Genomic DNA, 22,241 nt, shown 5'->3' with positions numbered 1-22,241 from the left:
TGGTAAAGTTTTCATTTAATTAAATAAACCTATTTGCACTAAAGTGGTTTCTTTGTGTGGGCGCCTTCGTTCATTGTTTTTATCCATACGGGCTCGTTTACAGGTCGTAGCCATACGGGCTCGTGTTTGTATTACTAATCGTTGAGCTCCTTCCATTTGTAGCCGTGCCTCCTTTGCCTCTGCTGTGTCAGAAGCACATTGTGGGCACGCTCGTTCATTGTGTTTATCCATACGGGCTCGTTTTGTATTTCCGTTAGTTGAGCTCTTTCATTGTGGAGCCGTGATGTCTTTGCTTCTGGTGTGTCTGAAGCGCGTTGTAGGAGCCTCCGTGTATTGTTTTTATCCATGCGGTCTCGTCTTTGTTGTTCTGTGGCTGTGTCGTTAGGTAGACATCACTTACTGTTAGGAATCATAATTGAACACGCCATACAGACTGCTGGCACAGTGGATTAGAGCAAGTTTAGTTTACAGGTTGTGTTGTTTGGGCGCCACGTACTGACTCTGGGAAGCCGCTGCGTTTGACTCTGGGGCGCCGCGGCACAGTGCGCATGCGCTTTGGTGCGTCCGCCGTGCATAAATTAAACTGTCGTTTAGTAATATAGATGTGATATATGTACCTACTAACGTAACTACTATAACACTATACCATTAAATAACATTCTCAAAACTGCGTAAACCAATTCAGGGCCACAGGAAACCAGTCTATTCCAGCAGCACTGAGCCAAAGTCATGATGAGTAGTATAATATTCCTGTACATTGTTTTCAGTTAATAAATGTTTTAAATGACAGAATTCTTATTTCATAGTGAAAAGTAGGTTTAGACTTTACCCCACAGTAGGAATTAATCAACAATTATTTCATACAAAAATCAGAAGACAGTGCAAATGAAAGGAGATCTAAAAACTTACCCTTTTGATTAGCTGACTGGTCAGGTTCTGCAGAGTGCTTACAGTGTGTGTTTTCATAAGATGCATAGCTTTTGAAAGGGACTGCTTAAATTTTGATATATAAACTGGGTAGTCTTTAAAGTTTGGCTGAAACAAAGAAAAAATACAAATTAAACTTTACTGGGTATTATATTTTTAAAATAAACTTTCTAATTCTAATTTCAGATTTAATTAGAAAAAAAGTTTCAAAATCCAAGATTACTTGTCAGTACTTGTTGGATATGTCAGTAAAAGGCAAACGTGAAAGGGTTTCAGAAATCCAGTACTCTAAATAAATACTAGACAAAAATTCAAATATCCACAGATACAGTTTTTACAAATGTATTATTTACAATTAATACGGATGTGTTATTTACAATTACTTATTTATATACAGCTTAAATAATTTTAACCTTTTATATATATTTATATATATATTATATATATATATATATAAATATATATAATTGCTCTGTGAAACAAGAGTTAAAAAAAGTAATAGTGAAAATGTAAATATCATCTATAAGGCCAACTGCTTTATGTACACACTGTATATCCTCAACTTTCAAACACGAGCTTTTATCTTACTTGCGTGTATTCTCTGTCTTAATAGATCTCCACTACTGGAATACAGAAAGGGATTTAACAATTTCAAAACTGCTGCACTGCTTGAAGAACACATTCACTAGCAGTGTGCTCCCCCTGGTGGAGCAAAAAAGTGTCACTATGCTATCCAATGTAGGATTACATTCTTTTACTGAACGTTGTGAATGGCTGCATTGCCACAAATACATTTTTTTAATGACATTTAGGAAGACACTGCTCCCTAAAGATTTAAATTTAGGAAAGGGAGACACTCATTATTTGTTTTCCCACATTAATATTTTTGTAAGGAGCAGAAAGAAAATTGTAGGTGTCCATATGAATGAAGAATGGCAGTTAAGTGAATGTCTGCAACACTTGGGTTCATTTGTAAAATGTGTGTGTTATTTTTTCAAAAAGTGGACAAAATAGAGTGGTTCAAATGCACCCAAATTTTGCGCACAGAAAATGTTAGCCATACAACAATGAAAAATCTTGTTGTTCATAGATAAGGGATTAACTGAAAAAAAATGATATTTTTCCCAGCATTTTAATGGTGCAAAAACTCACAAAGGGAAAATGCTGGAGGTATCATATGCCAGTATAAATGCCCTTCAGGAGAGGAAGACTGTTTGTAGATGTGGAAGAATTTTTTCCCCCATTTAACAATATGGTGAAGGGTTGTGGGCTGCTGTTTACTGGACATACGCAGGGGAATATTCAGCAGTTTCTCAATGTAAATTATCCAAATGTGATCAGCATGGGATTGATTCATGCCTCTGCCTCCAGTGGTGCAAAATAAGAAATTACATTTACTCACTTTACTGTACTTGAGTAGAATATGTAGGGAATTTTACTTATTTTAAACACAAACACAATTGATCTTTAAAAAGTATATTATTTAGTAATGATTCTACTTTATTGCATGTTCAGGGTGAGTTGTTACAAAGTACAATATAGATTGGCTGTTTTAAATATCCATAGTTCACAGCGGCCATTTAAAATAAAACTGCATTGATTTTAGAAAATAACACAATATCCAAACAGTTTTTTTCTGGTTAAGTAAATGGATGCATCTCAGTATATCAACACAACAACAACAACATTTATTTATATAGCACATTTTCATACAAAAAGTAGCTCAAAGTGCTTTACATAATGAAGAAAAGAAGAATAAAAGACAAATAAGAAATTAAAATAAGACAACCTTAGTTAACATAAAAAGGAGTAAGGTCCGATGGCCAGGGTGGACAGAAATCATAGTAATGAAGAGTCAAGCAAAATGACACCTTTTATTTTCCAGCTGAACAGATTACAATATGAAAGCTTTTGAGGTACCTCAGGTCCCTTCTTCAGGCAAGTACTTCTCTTTGCATCCATAATGGCTGACACAGTACAACAGCCTGTTACTACAGTACATCACAGTGTAACAGACCAGTCTACTGGCCAAGAACAGAGTATGCATTGTAGAAGTTCCCACCTTAAACCTAGTCTAAAGTGAATTTATGTTTCTGCTGTTATGTGTAGAGAAAAGACAAGCAAAATGACACCTTTTATTGGCTAACTAGAAAGATTACAATATGCAAGCTTTCGAGGCAACTCAGGCCCCTTCTTCAGGCAAGATGTAATCAAGATGTTGCTGTTATGTGGAAATATCTGTGCAACGGAAGATGCTGCAGAAAGTTCTCTGTAGTGATAGCAGCGACAATCTTTAAAAACAAAACAAGAGGCAATACTGTATATCCCTGGTCACATTTCTAAGAGCTGTTCTATCCCAAGGACATGAGACAAACAGCTTCATTATGCAATGCAAACTGCAGCTCAAAAATTGTGGCATACCTTCATAGAACTCTTCCTCAAGTTTACAAAAAAACACATTAAAGTAAGTTGATTTTTAAAGTAGTCTAAAATAATAGAACATAAATTATAAAAATCATAGTGAAGACACTGGAAAAAACACTATGGTAAAATTCTAATAATCACTTATTGTTGCAACCAAAGCAGATCCCAGCTTTCCAAAATGATAAACTACACTTACATTTATTTATTTGGCCAACGCTTTTATCCAAACTGGCTTGCAACATTTGAGATCCAATTGGTTTCATTTCTTTTTTGTTTTATTTCCAGTTGGAGCACAGGCACATGAAGTGACTTGCTCAGGGTCAAACAGTGTTAGTGATGGGTTTTGAACCCACAACTTCTGGGTATGAAGCCCAAAGCCATAACCACCATGTGACACTGCCTGCCTGTGTCATCATTTTTTAACAGATGTTCCTCTTCAGTGCATAATACATACTGTATTTGAGCTACATTTAGCATATATTGTACATCATTTCCTCTATATGTGCAGTATACATTAGTAAGCTTTTAATATTCAACAGTAAATTTCAAGTGAATATTGAATATGGATGCTTGCAAAGCTTTTGGCTTCACCATGTAAGCAAGGCTACATCAAAAGGTTTCACATAGAGAATTTGTATGTCTAGTGCATTCACACAGATACGACTCCTAAGGATTGATCGCACAAAGGGCTGCCAATAACTGTTGTGACTTCTTAGAAGAAAACAAAAATCCTGCACAGTTACATTGTCAGTGTCAATTTATTTATATAGCACATTTAAAACAACATAGGAATGCTGTGGCCAAAGTGCTTTACAATAAAAGAAGAACACACATAACCAACATATAACTCAGGGCCCTATTCCTCTAAATGCATATTTTAACTAAGTAACAACTGGCAAAATTGTATCGCTTGTGCATTAGCAGCTAAGCAACTGTCTTTCTTCAGAGGTTTCCTACTGCCGGCGTTCTCGCCTCGCTTGTGCATTAGCTGCTAAGTAAGTGACACTTTCTTCGGAGGTTTTGTTTTGCCGACGTGCTCGCCTCACTTGTGTATCCTCGGAGGTAGAGCCCTTACCCAGACTCCACCTCTCACTTCCGGGCCAGACAGACACACACACTTCCACACATAGACGTTTATATACAAGATTCATTACTTTGAGTTTGTAAAATGGAAAATTTGCTTCTATATGTCAGTGCCATGCAAATTGTACTTGCTTAATGTCATCCTGATTCAAATCGTTTTGCCATGTAGATGTTATTATCATTTTCATTTATTATGTCTGCTACTGCACTCTATTTGCAAAACTGTAATGTTTCCTTTTCTCTCCATTGAAGTTTTTGTTGTCTCAAATTACACATTATAATTAATAACTAACAGACTACACTATTACCTGATGTTAGGGGATGACTTTGATAACTTGTTTACCATGCATTCACTGTTAATAATGTTATTTTATTTTACATATTTTAGTATTTGAAATCTATAGATTGCCTCGGCAATTTGCACTATTAGTGTAATAAGCTGAGATGAGCATTGCCAACAACATTTAACAACTGTCTAAGTAATATAACATTGATTATTGATTTCAAATGACAATAATTATAGTGCAGGTGATATAATAAAAATAATTTGACTTTTATTCATAAAGTTTAAATTTCATTCCTGGGAGGGAGAGTATGAGGTACTTTGCAGTTGATGAAGGGCCCACTTTGCTGAATGTACACAATAATGAATGCCTGAAACCAGTTAGGCTGTTGTGCTGTTTATTTAGATTTTGCTTTGAGAATTCTGTTTTCAAATGTTCAGATCCAGTAGAAAGCCACCAACAGTGAGATGACTCTGGATCCTTCTGTCATGTCTGTTTTATATTTGGGATTTTGACTTTTAATCAATTCATTTTTAACATTCAATTAAATAAAACTGATAGCTTCTTGTGCATATATGTCCTTCAAGCTTTATTAGCCTACAATATGTGAACCATGCACCGCTAAAAAGCAGTGAGCTACTAAATTCTGCAAATATTAATTCAATGGCCATACTGTAAAAAGTTTCTGATGAGACTGTGAATGCCAATCTATTCAAGCTCTGAATATTAACAGCGTAGGTAAGGAACACTTGATTTTACAGGACTCTTCCTAGAAAATAAAATATCAAAAGCAAGATTTCCTCTTCTCCTTTTCAAATACAGGAGACACTGCAGAGTAAAAGGGCATGTGAACAAAAACTGGCAGGCACAGGCAATATTAAAATCAACTGCAACAAAAAGCTAAACATATTATACTGTAATTATAACATTCAACTGTACAACCTCTTAAGAACTGTCCCCAAATTCTTCATAAAGCAGTAGGCCATCGTTGCGCAATCTATTATTAACACCTTGCATTTAACAGTGACAACAGTTTCTATATAAGTTTCTATATACAGGAACTTACCTTAGCATTTAAAAACTCAATATTTTATTTAACTGGGTACAAGTAAATCAGTGATAAATGCATACACATTATGATTTACTTTTACTTTGTGTGGCATGCACAAATGATAAAAATATTCATAAAAATATAGAATAGTATACAGATAAAAGAAAGAAACAGTTTTGGAGAATTTTGTTGTAACAACTGCACTTAAACAATAATAACTGCTATTGATTTATTAAGGATTATTTTATTCTGTAAAGCATAATATTACCAAAACTGTAAAATGCCTTAGAGTATTATACTTACATGTGAGGAAACATACTGTATGCATTCATCCAGCTTAGAAAGCATTGGTATAAATCCTTCACTACTTACAGAAAAAGTAGGCGAATTTAGTTTCTATAAATCAAAATGAAAGAAAAACTTGTATTAGAAATGGGATGGGATACTGGGATGGAACCCATTCTAAAATTGGAAAGTAGAATCAGAATAGTCTTTTACTACTTTGGTATACTGGCAAAGAAGTTCAAAGAACATGATTATCAGTTTAAAATGTGCCATACCATACATGCAAAACTTCAACTGTTTATATAACATGAAAATAACAGTTCAACATATACAGAAAGAACTGTCATGTGTTTAATATGCTCATGAAATACATTTTAACCTTTTTTTAGTACTAGGGTATTGTACCGTGTTAGCCATTATGAATGTAGAGAAAAGCCAAGCAAAATGACACCTTTTATTGGCTAACTAAAAAGATTACAATATGCAAGCTTTCAAGGCAAGTCAGGCCCCTTCTTCAGGCAAGATGTAATACAGAGCCTGGAGTTCCCTATGTTTACATACACACTCTAGGACAAGAAACAACATTGGTAAATCTTTAAATGAGAAATTTTAAATGTAAAAAATTAATAGATTCATTCAGGCTAGGGTTAATTTAACAAGAGAGAAAAGAACAATGTATTGTCAAGATCTTTGGATAAGATAACTGTCCAACAAAGTCTTTTGAAGTTTGTAATGAGTTTTTTCAAAACAATGTGGATCTGTAGTCAGGTTGTCTGTCATTCTGAGAGATGTAAACAATCCTCATATCTGGCCATAAAACTCTTGTCTCTATTCAATCCATGTTGTAATGTATTAAATTTTAGCATGAGTTTAACTTCCCATTCTTTTCTCTTTTGCTGTGTTTTGAAGTTGCCCATAAGCACTGGCATACAGACAACCACCAAACCTTCAACAACTAATTGTCCGAAGCTCCCTAAGTGAAACAACAGAAAATGGCACATCTCCATGCCTACAGAAAAGATGCAAAACATGTGCCCACATCTATGATACAGACCGTATAGTTATACCACACTGCTGACTTGAACATCACATAAAGGGATCATTTTCCTGCAGATTATCTAATGTAGTCTACCTAATTTTCTGCATGAAATGTCCTGACACTGCACTCTATGTGGGAGTAAACTGGACAAACACTCCGCCAGAGAATGAATTTACACAGGTTCCACATTAAACATGGCAACACAGATGTTCCTGTGGCGGCCCACTTCAACAGCCATGGACACTGTGAGAGGGACTTTAAAGTCACAGTGCTTATGGGTAACTTCAAAACACAGCAAGAGAGAAAAGACTGGGAAGTTAAACTCATGCTAAAATTTAATACATTACAACATGGATTGAATAGAGACAAGAGTTTTATGGCCAGATATGAGGATTGTTTACATCTCTCAGAATGACAGACAACCTGTCTACAAATCCACATTGTTTTGAAAAAACTCATTACAAACTTCAAAAGACTTTGTTGGACAGTTATCTTATCCAGAGATCTTGACAATACATTGTTCTTTTCTCTCTTGTTAAATTAACCCTAGCCTGAATGAATCTATTCATTTTTTACATTTAAAATTTCTCATTTAAAGATTTACCAATGTTGTTTCTTGTCCTAGTGTGTATATAAACACAGGGAACTCCAGTCTCTGTATTACATCTTGCCTGAAGAAGGGGCCTGAGTTGCCTCGAAAGCTTGCATATTGCAATCTTTTTAGTTAGCCAATAAAAGGTGTCATTTTGCTTGGCTTTTCTCAGCCTTTTTTTAGGACAGACAAAACAGATAAGATTCCTTACCACAATGCTTATTATACATAAAATAAGAAGCCAACAATTTATAGAAATTGCTGACTGATACAAGGTAAAATAAATAATAGAAAACAAAAATAAATGACTAGTACTTACAGTATTTATACTTTCTAATTCATTGAAATAGGAAAGTTTCTGCTGAATACTCTCTGCCAGGTCTACAAGCTCTGACTAATTAAAAGAAAAAGAAAGAAACAATTACTAACAGAACATGGCATCTAATAAGCATTTTTATAAGAATAAGATTAGGCAATTTTATTTTCTACAGCCCAAGTGTTACGTTTTACTTCAATACATTAAAAGATGTACTAATTTATTTTACTGTCTGGAGCTTAAACAGGATTTGTGTCAGAAACACCAAAGTCAGTCTTTTGGAATCAAGATCTTAATTCATTTCTTTATTTCACTTTATTCTATGCATAATTCACAAATTGAGCAGTGCACGCAGAGGATACACATTCACACAGTAACATGGTTTTGAACTGAAGACAGAACTCTAGACCAGTTAATGAGAGGAAGAGATGGGTCTTCAGTTTGAAAAGCACAGTTCCATATAAACACATTTCCTCTATGATTTTTGCTAAGTATTTACTTAACAATATTTTACCAGAAAAAGCATGCATTTTGCCTGTTGTTAGCATATGACTAAATAACATGACATGTGAATTATGCGATAAGAGTTGTGGATGTTTTTATACTGTTTGCTGTGGTCAAGTGTTGGTTACCACCAGAACCCGTAACATATCCCATGTTCGCTCCTTCCTCTCCTATTCTAATGCTGAGAAACTTGTCCATGCTTTTATCACATCCCGCATCGATTATTGTAACTTGCTGCTGGCAGGTGCCCCTTCTAATCTTATATCACAGCTCCAGTTGATTTAAAACTCTACTGCAAGAGTCCTTACACGGACCAGCAGCAGCGAGCACATCACACACATCCTGCTTCACCTTCACTGGCTCCCTGTGTCTTACAGGATTGAATATAAAATTCAATTAATAACTTACAAAGCTTTAAATTGCCTTGCACTGGACTACATCAGTGACCTTCTAAATCACTATGCTCCTGTTCGCCTACTAAGGTCCTCCGATTCTGGTAATCTAGTTGTGCCCCACACTAACTTGCACTCTATGGGTGACAGGGCCGTCAGCTTCATAGACTTTGGAATGACATCCCGAAATTTATTAGATCAGCTGACTCCATTCATTCTTTTGAAAAACAACTAAAAACTCATCTGTTCAGGAAGGCTATTAACTTAACCTGACATTCTGCCCTTTCTTTCAGTTAACCTCTCTGTCCAGGTGCTCAGGATAATTTGTGTGTCTGTTATATCACAAATTAGGTTATTTGTTAAGTTTTTCTTTTAGTATTGAATTTAGTATTTAACTCTGGTTTATGGTCCTTTATTCTATTTAGTGCTTTGTTATCGGTTTCATTGTTCTATTCAGGAAAACATTTGTATCCAATGTTACATATACCCTGCTGTTTTTTTTTCTAAGACTCTGTGAAAAGCCTTGAGCATGGGAAAGGCGCTATATAAATAAAATGTATTATTATTATTATTATTATTAACCCATTCTATCAGAAAGTTCGTTGTTTCCGTTCTCCATGAAAATGAGTAATAATTTTTCTTGACCATTACTACAAACTACATAGTAGAAGTAGCATACAAAACATATTTTTGAGTGGAGTATTCCTTTAAATCCTAACTGCTGTAAAAGTAGTTAATGCGATTGTAGCTCATGTAATTTTGCTATGAAGCCAGCTAGTACTTCATGTTTTCACTGTGTAAAGTGCTTCTTTTCTGTTTTAAACATTTATTTAATTCGCCCAGAATTTAAATTTGCAGCAAGAAGCACACTTTATGAGTCAGACCATCACTTACTCACACAGACCAATTATTAATCTAACCTACAAGTCTATGGAATATAAGAGAAAAGTCCACAGACACCAGGAATAAAACCACACAGAGTGACCAACCCAGCCTCCTGGAGGTGTGAGACTGAAGCACAAACCTCCACACCAGGAAGGCCAGTCACTAAATGTATGGAGTTTGTGTCACTCTCCTTTCACAACCTGCATGACAGATTAACTGGGTGAGGGTATGCATTGGTTGTGTGCCCTATACAAAGGTCATTCTTGCCTCCTGTCAAGTGTTGCTGAGATGGACTCCATATAAACGGGTGCAAAAGTCTAGGGATGGATATATTTTGAAAAAGTATAACTACAAATTGGCTTCCATGTACATTTACAATGTCAAAAGCTTCATACATTCTTGCCATCCCTACAAAAAAAGCAAAACCTGAACTTCATAACCTGGCATATATGTGGTGCATACCTGTTCCTTGAGAAGTTGCTCACAGGCTTCATGTAAAGTTCCAGTTTTGGTAGAAACAAATAAATACTGTTTCTGCAAAGATTCCAACTGTTGCAATGATGTGTTTACATCAACCAGGATTGCATCACACTGATCCTGGAAACCCATCAGGTAATCCCTGGTCTGTCTAAAAGAGGACAATTTTTCAGTTACGTAACATGCAATCATAAATAACATGACAATAAAAGGTATTTTAAAATATTTGGTTAATGAAAAAGCAAATATGGTATCACAGCTAATGACAAAATAAACAACAAAATATGCCAGGCATACTTTACTAAAATAAAGCCAAGAATGAAAAGAAAATATTTGGAGGTTTGCTCATGAAGCTTATGAAGTTCATGTTCATGGTCATTGGTAAATAGTACAATGAAATTCGTAATTGCAAATCTCTCAAAGGCTAGCGACAGAAATACAATGCCAGCAAGAATGACAAAAACTAAAAGATAACAGGTACAGGGTGGGGCATAAAGATCTCCCTCATTTCAAGGAAGAACTGTGTGGGCAGTAGTGGGGGTACAGAGGTGGGGTAGGTCTCATTTGGTAGGTTAGGCTCAACCGTTTTCAGTACCCATCATGAGTTGGACTGGTGAACATCAGGGCTTTGTTGTTCAAGCGTATTATGAGAACAACCGTTCTGCGATATCGATGCAGAGAGTGTTCCGTAGACCCTTTGCACTCGGTCGAAATGTATCTGTACCAGATTGGAAAACAATTTTACTATGGATTTCTAACCTTCGGGCAACTGGGTCCACACTGAAAAGAAAGTCACCTGGGAGACCTATGGATACAGAACTTGTGTGCTTTCAACAGGACAAGGCCATAGCTCACATAGCACGACGCTCGCTCAGAGTGTTGAGGGAAATGTTCCCTGGGCATTTGATCTCTTTAAGGGGAGACATGGGGTGGCCAGCACGGTCACCAGATTTAAGCCTATGTGACTTTTTCCTTTGGGGATACCTAAAGAAAAAAGTTTTCAAACATCGTCCTCAGTCTATTGAACATTTGAAGAAAAGGATCAGACAGGAAATTGACGCCATTCCACCTGAGATGACCCGGAGAGTGATGGAGAACTTCCAGGAATGTTGTCTTCAGCAATGTATTGCCAACGACAGCCGCCATTTGTCTGATATGATTTTTAAAACCCACTAAAACAAAAATGTCTTTTATGTACTTTTCAGAAATATATACGATTTTTTTAAGATAGCTTCATTTTTTATACCCCTTCAAAATGTGCAATATCTTTATGCCCCACCCTGTATATCATGCATAGAATGCACCAACACATATATTGTAATACAACACATTTTCATGTGTGCATCATCTTTTAAATCAGCCTCTTAGACACAGAGACAGTTCAGTATTTAATTGGATCCTGTGTCTTCTCAAATGTTGTCAAAGAAATGTCAAGTTAATTTTTAAACAATAATGTATTAATCTAAAAAAATCTATCCTTTTCTCTGTATTTGCAAGCAGTACTTATATTTAACAAAAACATTTTAATTAAATCCACTTAAAATGAATTTAACAAAATTGAAACTTAGACTTTTATATGACCCTTTCTTTCAGATAAATAACATCTTTTCAGAGATGAGCAGACAGATGCAATAATATTGTCACCAACACACCAAATACATGATTAACTGGAGAGCTCATAGCTTGAATGCACAAGATAAACACATAATTCTACTTCCATTAAAACAGAGCAGGAAAGCCTGGCTAAGTTATTTTCAGTTGCTTTCTATCATCTTTCACATGGTGTTATAGATGATGGACTATGTAATACTACAAAGCCTGCAAGGGCCCAATGCACACTGAACTCTGTTTGCAAAAGCTTCCGAAAAGATGAAATTGGCGTTTGTTTAAGCAAAAACATGGACATTGCACTGAGAAAACATCACTTTTTTTAATGTTCTTTTCACAGTGGTGGAAGTGTTGTTTTCGAACTAAAAAAAAGAGGAAGTTCAGGGTGTTGTTTGTAGAGGGGTGCAAAATTGGCTCAAGCACAAAAAGTAGAATTGGCTGATGTTAAGAGTGGTGCTCCACAGGGTCAGTGCTAGGGCTGATGCTATTTTTAATATATCTACTCTATATATATACATATATATATCTTCTATACTAATAAAAGGCAAAGCCCTCACTGACTCACTCATCACTAACTCTCCAACTTTCCGTGTAGGTAGAAGGCTGAAATTTGGCAGGCTCATTCCTTACAGCTTACTTGCAAAAGTTAAGCAGGTTTCATTTCGAAATTCTACACGTAACGGTCATAACGGTCGACAACGTCCGCCATGTTAAACTTTCTTATTTATGGCCCCATCTTCACGAAATTTGGTAGGCAGCCTCCCTGCGCTAACTGAAACCGATGTATGTACCTATTTTGGTGGTATGACACCACTGTCGGCCACCATATTGAACTTTCCAACGGTCGTTGTTACTTATGGGCCCATCTTCAAGAAATTTGGTACGCGGGTTCCCAACGCTAACTGAGTCCTACTTACGTACATATATACGTCCATAGCCTGCAGCTCGGTCGTCGTGTGAGGCGGTGTTGGGTCCCCCATCCCCATGCCTCCCACGTAGTTGGCTGCCTGCCTATATAAGGCCGTCCGTCGCTCCGGTCTCTTCATTCCCTTCCTTGCTTCGCCATGGTATTCACGTCTCCCTGCTGATAACTGCAGCCTTTTTATTTAATCCATGGCTTCTCCGCTGTTTTATTGTTCGTTTATTACGATTATAGTTATTGTGTAGGTATTTTAGACTTAGTTTACATTTTTCAGGTACCCATTTCCTTTATCGTTCCAACCGTACCCCCATTAACATGTCTATCGAGGTGATCACCATCGATCAAAGAACTGTCACTTACCGAGTGGTTTCCTTGGCCAGAGATGGCGACTGCCTTTTCCATTCTCTGTGTTACATATTGCACGGCCATATCTAGCTCAATCTTGATATCCGGAGAAACATTGTGTCTTATGTATTGAATGACTGGGACAGGTTAAAGGTGTGGACTGATGACGGTACAGGAGATAATTATACTACACAGGAGCACTATAAGAGTGAAATGCTTAAGCCCTTCACCTATGGTTCTGCATGTGAGTTGATGGCTGCCGCTGAATTGTTCGGTTGTCGCTTTCAATTGTACCGAAATGGCCAAATATTTTACACCTTTGGACAACCGCCAATGCCTCTTAAACATCTTAGATTCACAGGTGACGATTTGAGTAGTGGACACTTTGATGTTTATGAATATTTAAACTCTCAAAAGCTGGATGCAAAGTTATCGATGAAACCCATTTCAATTCAAACACCTCCAATTTCCAGTAAGGCTCTGCTTCGCAATGACAATTAATAAGTCTCAGGGACAGACCCTGCAAAAGGTTGGCATTGATTTGAGGCAAGATTGCTTTTCACATGGCCAACTATACGTTGCATGCTCAAGAGTAAGCTCCGCACACAGCTTGGTCATATTACAACCGGAGGGTCGAACTGACAACGTGGTATACAAAGAGATCCTTAACAAATAATTATTGGTATATTTTCCCTCAGTTTAAAAAGGTTTACTTTTCTTCTTAATAAAAATTTTAAAGCAGTACTTTGCCGCTGTGAAGCGTGGGTATTTTGCTAGTAGATATATATAATTCTAAGCCTAAAAATGCAACTGTCACATTTTTATGTCACGTTTTTTGTCACGCTTTAAATCGGGCTTCTTTTAAAACCTACATATATAAGTTTGGTATCATTCTTTTCAGAGTTTATAGAACTTTAATGTGATGTTGTTAGATTTTCAGATTCTTATTCTGTTTTTAAATTAAAACTAAAAAATATCAAGAACTCACATCTCGCGAGACTGGACTTTATGCCAAATGATTTAACCACACCTGGGACCCGAAATAAAAGAGAAAGAGTAGGACAGCTGCTGTACAGGCTTTTAAATGATCGAAGCGCCGCACAAGATGCGGATCACGCGGCACGGGAGCAGCAGCAAGCCAGCAGCTGATCGAGCAAAGAGGAGGTAAAAAAAAAAAAAAAAACATATTTGTTTCCTATTGTATCACCGTTTAAGAGGGGGTTTCAGAGATGCGAAGTGGGCTGGCGAGTGAAGCGAGTGAGCTGGACAGGACAGGAATAGAAGTAAGAAGCTGGTTAATTTTGCAGATGATACCAAGCTAGGTGGATTGGCAGATAATCGAGAATCTTTTGAATCATTACAGAAGGACTTGGATAGCATATAGGCTTGGGCAGATTTGTGGCAGATGAAATTTAATGTCAGTAAATGTAAAGCATTACACATAGAAAGTGAAAATGTTAGGTTTGAATACATAATAGGCGGTCAGAAAATCAAGAGTACACCTTATGAGAAGGATTTAGGAGTCATAGTGGACTCTAAGCTATGAACTGCCAGACAGTAATCAGAAGCCATGAAGAAGGCTAACAGAATGTTAGGTTATATAGCACGATGTGTTGAGTACAAGTCCGAGGAGGTCATGTACAAGCTTTATAATGCACTGGTGAGGCCTTATCTGGAGTACTGTGTGCAGTTTTGGTCTCCAGGCTAAAAAAAGGACATAGCTAGGGATGCACCGATACCGAAACGGGTATCTGGTATCGGCCTCGATACCACATTTTCTAAAGTACTCGTACTCGTTAAAAGTCCCCCGATACCGGGGACCGATACCACGGTCTGAGAAATGTCTATGTTTGAGCGGCGTGTAAGGGGTTAATCACAGACGCCGAGTGCCCGCCCCCAGGCCCCGGCTGCAGCTCAGAGCGGGGAGAAGGCGAGGCGAGAGATGTCAGCCGTGTGGAACTATTTCAAAGTGAATGAAGACGACAAAACAAAGGCGGACTGCAAATTGTGCTCAGCGAAATTGTCCAGAGGAGGCTCAAAAGGTAGCGCATTTAACACAAGTAATTTAATCAAGCACCCAAAATCCCAACACAACAACGAGTACAAAGAGTTTACCCACGCTTCTAAACCAACACAACCCACGCTGCAGCAAACTCTTGCAAGACGAGAGAAAATGTCCAGAGACAATCCACGTGCTGTGAAAATAACACAGGCAATTATCGAGTACATTGTATTGAGTGACCAGCCACTCTCGGAGGTAGAAAATGTGGGATTCCTGCGTCTCCTCCATGTTCTGGAGCCCAGATATGATGTCCCAAGCCGCCACTACATGACTGACACGGAGCTGCCTAAACTACACGACTCCGTGAAAAAACATATCCACAGCCTACTGCAAGCCTCCTCTGCGTTTAGTTTCACCACGGATATTTGGACAAGCAGTGTTAGCCCCGTGTCGCTAATTAGCCTAACCTCCCAGTGGATAGACGAGAGTTTCTTGTTTTTTTTTGTTAAGTTATATGACTAAAGCTGTTACCTGTAAATTTAAATCATGTTTTTATTAAGTACTCGGTATCGGCGAGTACTGAAATGCAAGTACTCGTACTCGTTTTCCAAAAAAGTGGTATCGGTGCATCCCTAGACATAGCAGCATTGGGAAAACACCCAGAGAAGAGTGACTAGGCTGCAGAGGATGAGTTATGAGAAAAGATTAAAAGAGCCGAGCCTTTTCAGTTTGAGCAAAAGAAGATTAAGAGGTGAGATAACTGAAGTGTTTAAAATTATGAAGGGAATTAGTACAGTGGATTGAGACTGTTATTTTAAAATGAGTTCATCAAGAACACAGAGAACCACACAGAACCACAGAGACATGGAATAAGCTACAATGTAGTGTGGTAGACTGTAGGATTTTAGGGACTTTTAAAACTAGACTTGATGTTTTTTAGAAGAATTAAGAGGATAGGACTGGAAAGGTTTGTTGGGCTGAATGGCCTATTCTCGTTTAGATTCTTCTAATGTTCTAATGTTGGAATATTTGCCACTGCTTATTTTGGCATTTCACATTGAAGAAGTCTCTTAACAAAACAATCACTAAACTACAACATTGAATCATTTTTGTGCAATTAAATTTTCCATTGCTCTGTCCCATAATGTCAGTATTTAGTAACGCTCAAGATTAGTGATCTTCATGCTATTTGCAGTACCAATGCCATGAGTGTTCACTTGAATATGTAGTAATACATTCCAGACAACAAATCTGTCATTATTTTTTTTAGTATTGATTCTTTCACAAACAGCTTCAATAAAAATTTAATCAGAATTTTAAAACAGTACTAGAATTTAAACAGATATACATTTCTGGTTCATTTCACCAATCCTGAATTTATTATAACATTTTTCTTAAAAAAAAAAAAGAAAGAAAGGAAAGGAAAACCAAAAGAGAACTCAATGGACTTACCTTTTAGCATGTGAACATTAGCATTAAAGCACAACAGCATACAGTTCTGGCTTCTGATAACCAAAGGTTATGTCTAATGGAATTACTAACTAAGCTTAAAATATGAAAGAGTCAGTTTGTTAAAATCAGATTTAGAGTTTGACAGGAAGTAAACAAATGACTGCTGATTCAATTAAGAACCACAGCAAAAACAGCGCACACTATGCTGAACAATTTTATCACTTCTACAATAATATTAATTTTGTTATAGAAAATTTAAATGTACTGCTGAAACGTTCTCTAAAGAATTGCTCTCAAAGGAGTTGTTAATTTAAGCAGAGACTTGAGATCAATATTTAAGAAACATAAAGACAAAGCAGACAGTCAAATTCAGGGAAAATAAAGCATGATAAACACAACTTATATTTGGAGTATTTTATGTGACATAGCTCACTACACAATGTGTAGTATTGTGCTGAAATATAATAGCAATGACTTTTAAAATGTATTACCACATACAAAACCAGCATACCACATGTGAGGTCAGACTACAGTAATCTACCATATTGGTAAAAGTAAAAGATGTAGGAAATTGCTTGGGGATGAGGATGTGTACAATGACTGAACAAGTTACTATATAACATGATTTGAGAGCAGACTCTTTCATCAGTTAATCAGTTACAATGAGGACTGATAACATATTCCAACTAGAAACACTACCTCCAGCACTCATAACTGAATTTTTGACTGCACACAACTAAGAATTGCATCACAATAACATGCTACCACATACATGATGACCAACACATTAAACTGGAGATACTATAGAAGAAAATGTTCCTAGTATGGGTAGAAAATGTTCCAGCAATATACAGAGGTCACACCCTTGAAGGAAAACTAGCCAAAGTGATTGTGTGAATTCCTGATAATGCACACAACATTGTGGCCGCTAATTCATAATTTATGAACCAGACCTCCATGGCATGTTTCATCTCTACAAAACCACTCGGATTATCTTAATCATGGTGAGAAGGCACCTGAGCAGAACCACAGCATCACTGTTGTCAGATTGTATGCTCAGCCACAACTGTAACATTTTAAAACACATTACACCAAAGAAAAGAATGCAAGGCAATCCAAGAAAACATACTAAATAATTTTTCATAGCATAATTCGTAATTCAGCTAGTCATTCTCCTTGTTGTAATATAAAGTTTTACCCATTCTGAAAATTTTTCTGTTGTTGCTACTGGTATTTGTTATTTAGAGAGTGAATGCTTACAGAAGCAATTCCAAAATCTTTAATATCAGGTGTATGGGTAAAGCAATTTAGTACAGCACAACAATATCACAGAAATATTGCAAAAATAATAGGTTTCACAGACCTGTACTTTGCACTTTTATCTTGATCCATTTGAGCTTGTAGCTTGGAAAACCAAGAGAAAAACTGAAAGAAAAGAAGGAAAACAAAACAATTTAAAAGACTATGTACAAGAATTGAGATAGATTTAACCATTTCAAAGCCAATTACAAACAGTGAAGGAAGAAAACAACTGCAAACTACTGTGTACATTTCTATCTTGTAACCGTTTGCTCTAATGACAGCAATACCTAGATTCAGCAAGTACTTAAAATGAATGTATTAATTAAATTATATCAGTATTTGCCATTTTAGCTTACTGCAAAATTTACTCAAGACACCCAATGCCAAATAAAAATAAAATGTAGAATACAGAAAACAGATATAAAAGCATTTTCATTTTGCACAAAATAGATAACTTTTAACCTACAAACAACTGATACAATGTGTTAAATTCTAAACAAATTATTTACATTACATTATAACCAACCATTTACATTAACACATTATAAATCTGCTGTTGATTAATGGATCTAGTGTTCTGGTTGTCAAATCCTACACCTAGCCATTGCCTTTGTAGAGTCTGCACATTCTTTCTGTGACTTTGTGGATTTGTCTCTGGGTACTTTGGTTTAAATGAGCTTGCAATTAGTGTTTGATCAGCACTAAATTTTTGACTTTGGTAACAATACCAGCTTTTGGACCTCAGTACCGGTACCAAAATAGTTCCAAAGTAAATAATGGATAACTACAAACCCACGCCATCTAACTTCAGGCTCCCTAATATGTTGCACAACTGCGCGCCTCCCTGTTGTGACATGCTATCATGTGGCCATGGCTTCATTATGTCCTGCTTCTCTCTTGATAGCACAAGTGTGCTATGAAGCAATATTGAGGTGAGGTGTCCCTTGTGAAGTCTCCATCACGTCAAATCAAGTCTAGATCTAGTAGGAGCAAATTCTCGATCATGTCAAAGCATTTGATTTTGTGAACTTTCCAGCACGTCCAAGCATGTTTTTCCCCAGCTATTCCATTGAATGTAGGGAGGAGGGGTTTGAGTGGAAAGCCGACATTTCACTCCAGTGCCAAAAATCCCGAAATTCTGGTACGGTACCATGTACTTTTTCAGTACTGGTATACTGTGCAACTTTATTAGCAATTTTAAAAAAATCGCCCTGTACTTGTGATGATGCAGGTTCGGCTCCATGCTTCCATCTTCTGTTAGGGAGCCCTTGAACCCAACACCGTCGGTAATGTCACCGATGAGCTAGACAGTGAGGCAATAACAATGAGCAAGGGGATAATGTATAAAAGTGCTAAGTGCTTTTATTCAAACAAGTCAACAAAAACAAAGTGCGTATGGTTGTGGGCAGATGTGTGTGCGACCAGTAGTGAGCTAGTATTCATCCCATGTTAGTCCCAGCTATACAGCAAATCTGCTGGAACATGCTACATCCTCCATGACCTTCCGTCTCTTAGGCTGGGTTTATACTTCACGTGACACAATGCTACTATGCAAGCGGTGTACTGTTTATACTTGCGCATGTACTTTATGTAAATCTGGAGGATTCCACTAGTGGCAGTGCGAGATATCAACATGGTGAGAAAATAAAGTTCAGCTTTGTTGTGTTGTAAACATCTATTATATTCAGGGCACCTTGCCACAATATCTCAGAAAAGGATGGATGTTTAATTTAGAGATGCAAGAGATGCGCCCATTCCAACAAGCATCAGGCGCAAGGCAGAAACAATCCCTGGACAGGGCATCAGCTCATCACAAGATGAATATAAGCACACAAATACACTAGCGTCATTTTAGCATCACCAAATACCCAAACCTGTATGTCCTTGGAATGAAACCAGAGCACACTGTGGAAACCCACCAGGAACACATGCAAACTCCAGGCAGGGAACACCCGGAATGTGACTCCCTACTGCGAGGCAGCAGCGCTACTGCTCCGCCACCGTGCTGCCCCCACATGTGTAATTATTAACAGTATTCAAGCGGGTGGTCTTTCCACAAGAACAGAAGGAAGACTTAGAGTTCAGCCAAACACTAGCTGATTTGGGCTATACCCATAAATATTGTGCATTGTATTTCTTGCCATTAGTACCCAACCCAATTTTGTTTCCCAGTCATATCCAGTATTCTTTCTGACTTTCAGTATAATTTCTGTAAGTGTCTGATTATGTCTCTCATGTAGTCCATTATTCCAGGGACTGTGTGCAGCTGTGGTATTTGTTTCAATGTTAAAATTCTCTGCCATACCTCAGTATCAAATTCCCCACCATTATCACTAGTTTCTGAGAAGCTCCATGTATACTTATCTAAGAATGAATGAATGGTTTCACAATTTCTGATTTCTGCCATTCATTGTATTCTGGTTTCAGCAAATCCCTGATACGCAAGTTCCAGCTGATTCAGAATGCTGCCGATTGTTTTTTAGTTGGGACAAGAATATTTGTCTCTGTATCTCCAATTTTACCCTAATTTACACTGTTAGCTTCAAAATTCCATCCATTATCCAACCCGCTATATCCTAACTACAGGGTTATGGGGGTCTGCTGGAGCCAATCCCAGCCAACACAGGGCGCAAGGCAGGAAACAAACCCTGGGCAGGGCTCCAGCCAACTGCAGGGAGCACACACACACACACCAAGCACACACTAGGGACAACTTAGAATCGTCAATGCACCTAACCTGCATGCATTTGGACTGTGGGAGGAAACCGGGGCACCCGGAGGAAACCCACGCAGACACGAGGAGAACATGCAGGGAGGACCCGGGAAGCAAACCCGGGTCTACTAACTGTGAGGCAGCAGCGCTCCCATCTATTTATCTGAATTGTGTGTTTTACACCAGCCACCCAGAACGCTTAGGTCTACCGGTCAGCTGTCTCTTGTGGTCCCTCGTATTAAGTGTAAAACTAAGGGGGACAGGGCATTTGCAGCCGCTGCACCTCGTTTGTGGAATTCTTGACCTAATTACATTAAGGAGTCACCCTCAATTGAACTGTTTAAAACTAGACTGAAGACTCATTTCTATTCTCTAGCTTTCAGTGACCTTCACTGATACTGATGATTCTCCCCTCTTAGTCAGTGATTTGTTTCAATTTACTACTGGTTGTATTATGTTTTATCTTATTTTTATTTAATGCTTAATGTATGTTCTATGTAAAACACTCTGGCTACAACATTGCTGATGTTGTTTTAAATGATCTCTATAAATAAAGTGACATTGACGGTCTCTTTGTCTTTACAGTACTTCCTGCACTGAATGTATCAATGATGTGAAGATACCATACTCCTGTTCCAAGTTCATGTAAGTCTATTGTCAAGTTTTCATTGTATTCATAGGCTAGTATCAAACCAACAGCTGGTTTGGCTTTGGGTTTACCATATTTCAGGCATGTCTCACAATTCTCAACAATTTTCTTCAGTAAGGAAGCACACTCTGCATCCTTGTTTCCTGAGCAATGAAGCCATTTCTGTAATCTGCCCACTGAAGCATGTCCAAATTGCAGGTGAAGTTTTAACAAAGCCTTTTCATTCTCTCATGTACTCATGTGTTCTGAGACTGTTAGAATCTCAATTTCACAATCGTCATCAGATTTTTCTTTAAGATTTTCACACAATAGTGACCAGAGCTGGTTGATTACCAACTTGCTTTATCATTTTTCATGTCTAAAAACGTCCCTGCTTTTTCTAAGGATGTTTTACTTAACAATAATGAGATGTTAGCTGGAACCACTTCTGTTTCAATACTACATTGTGTCTGTCCAATCTTTGCAGTAATTTTCACTAGTTTGCCATCTCCAAATCTGAAAGCTCTGCTCCCTGAAATGTTTAAGTTCAGCAGCGTTTCTACTTTATTATGGTTAAGCTGACTAATGTAGTTTTCTAACCATGTCTTTCCACAGACTGTGTGTGTGCAAGCAGTATCAATTACAGCTAATCCTAAATATTCTACCAAAAAATATGCAAGTCTGAGTTTGATTCCTTTGTATACAACAGAATGTTACATTCTTCACAGTCCTCTGTTATTTTAACCTGTTCATTTTTATTTGAGCAGTCTTTAGCTTAGTGACAAATGATGCATTTTGATCTACTACTATATTTGTCTAACGGATTAGTGCCTAGCAATGCCAACCTCTTCTGGCTACTTTGCAAATGCAACCTGTTGCGTTGTTTTTTTACTGGTGAAATACGTGGTTTCTTGTGTGACAGTAATGCCCGTTGTTACCAGACACGCTTTTTCTCCAAATATTTCTCTTTAGCACCGATTTCATCAAAGCAAAAGTAACCTCCATACATG

At 37.3% G+C, this 22,241-nt stretch overlaps 1 protein-coding gene across 1 annotated transcript in view; it reads right to left on the bottom strand.

Annotated features, from left to right (window-relative positions):
* The window catches only part of cog3 (component of oligomeric golgi complex 3), a 79,151-nt gene that overhangs the window by 47,312 nt on the left and 9,598 nt on the right, over positions 1-22,241 (bottom strand). Inside the window, exons 3-7 of the mRNA XM_028799677.2 lie at positions 17,952-18,013; positions 10,245-10,410; positions 8,005-8,079; positions 6,073-6,165; positions 910-1,035 (exon numbers count right to left, since the gene is read on the bottom strand). Of these exons, the coding sequence (XP_028655510.2) occupies positions 910-1,035; positions 6,073-6,165; positions 8,005-8,079; positions 10,245-10,410; positions 17,952-18,013 (522 nt within the window). The remainder of the gene's footprint in view (positions 1-909; positions 1,036-6,072; positions 6,166-8,004; positions 8,080-10,244; positions 10,411-17,951; positions 18,014-22,241) is intronic.

Source organism: Erpetoichthys calabaricus, chromosome 4 (assembly GCF_900747795.2).
Source record: "Erpetoichthys calabaricus chromosome 4, fErpCal1.3, whole genome shotgun sequence".
Taxonomy (NCBI): Eukaryota; Metazoa; Chordata; class Cladistia; order Polypteriformes; family Polypteridae; genus Erpetoichthys; species Erpetoichthys calabaricus.
This window is presented reverse-complemented; position numbering and strand designations above follow the sequence as displayed.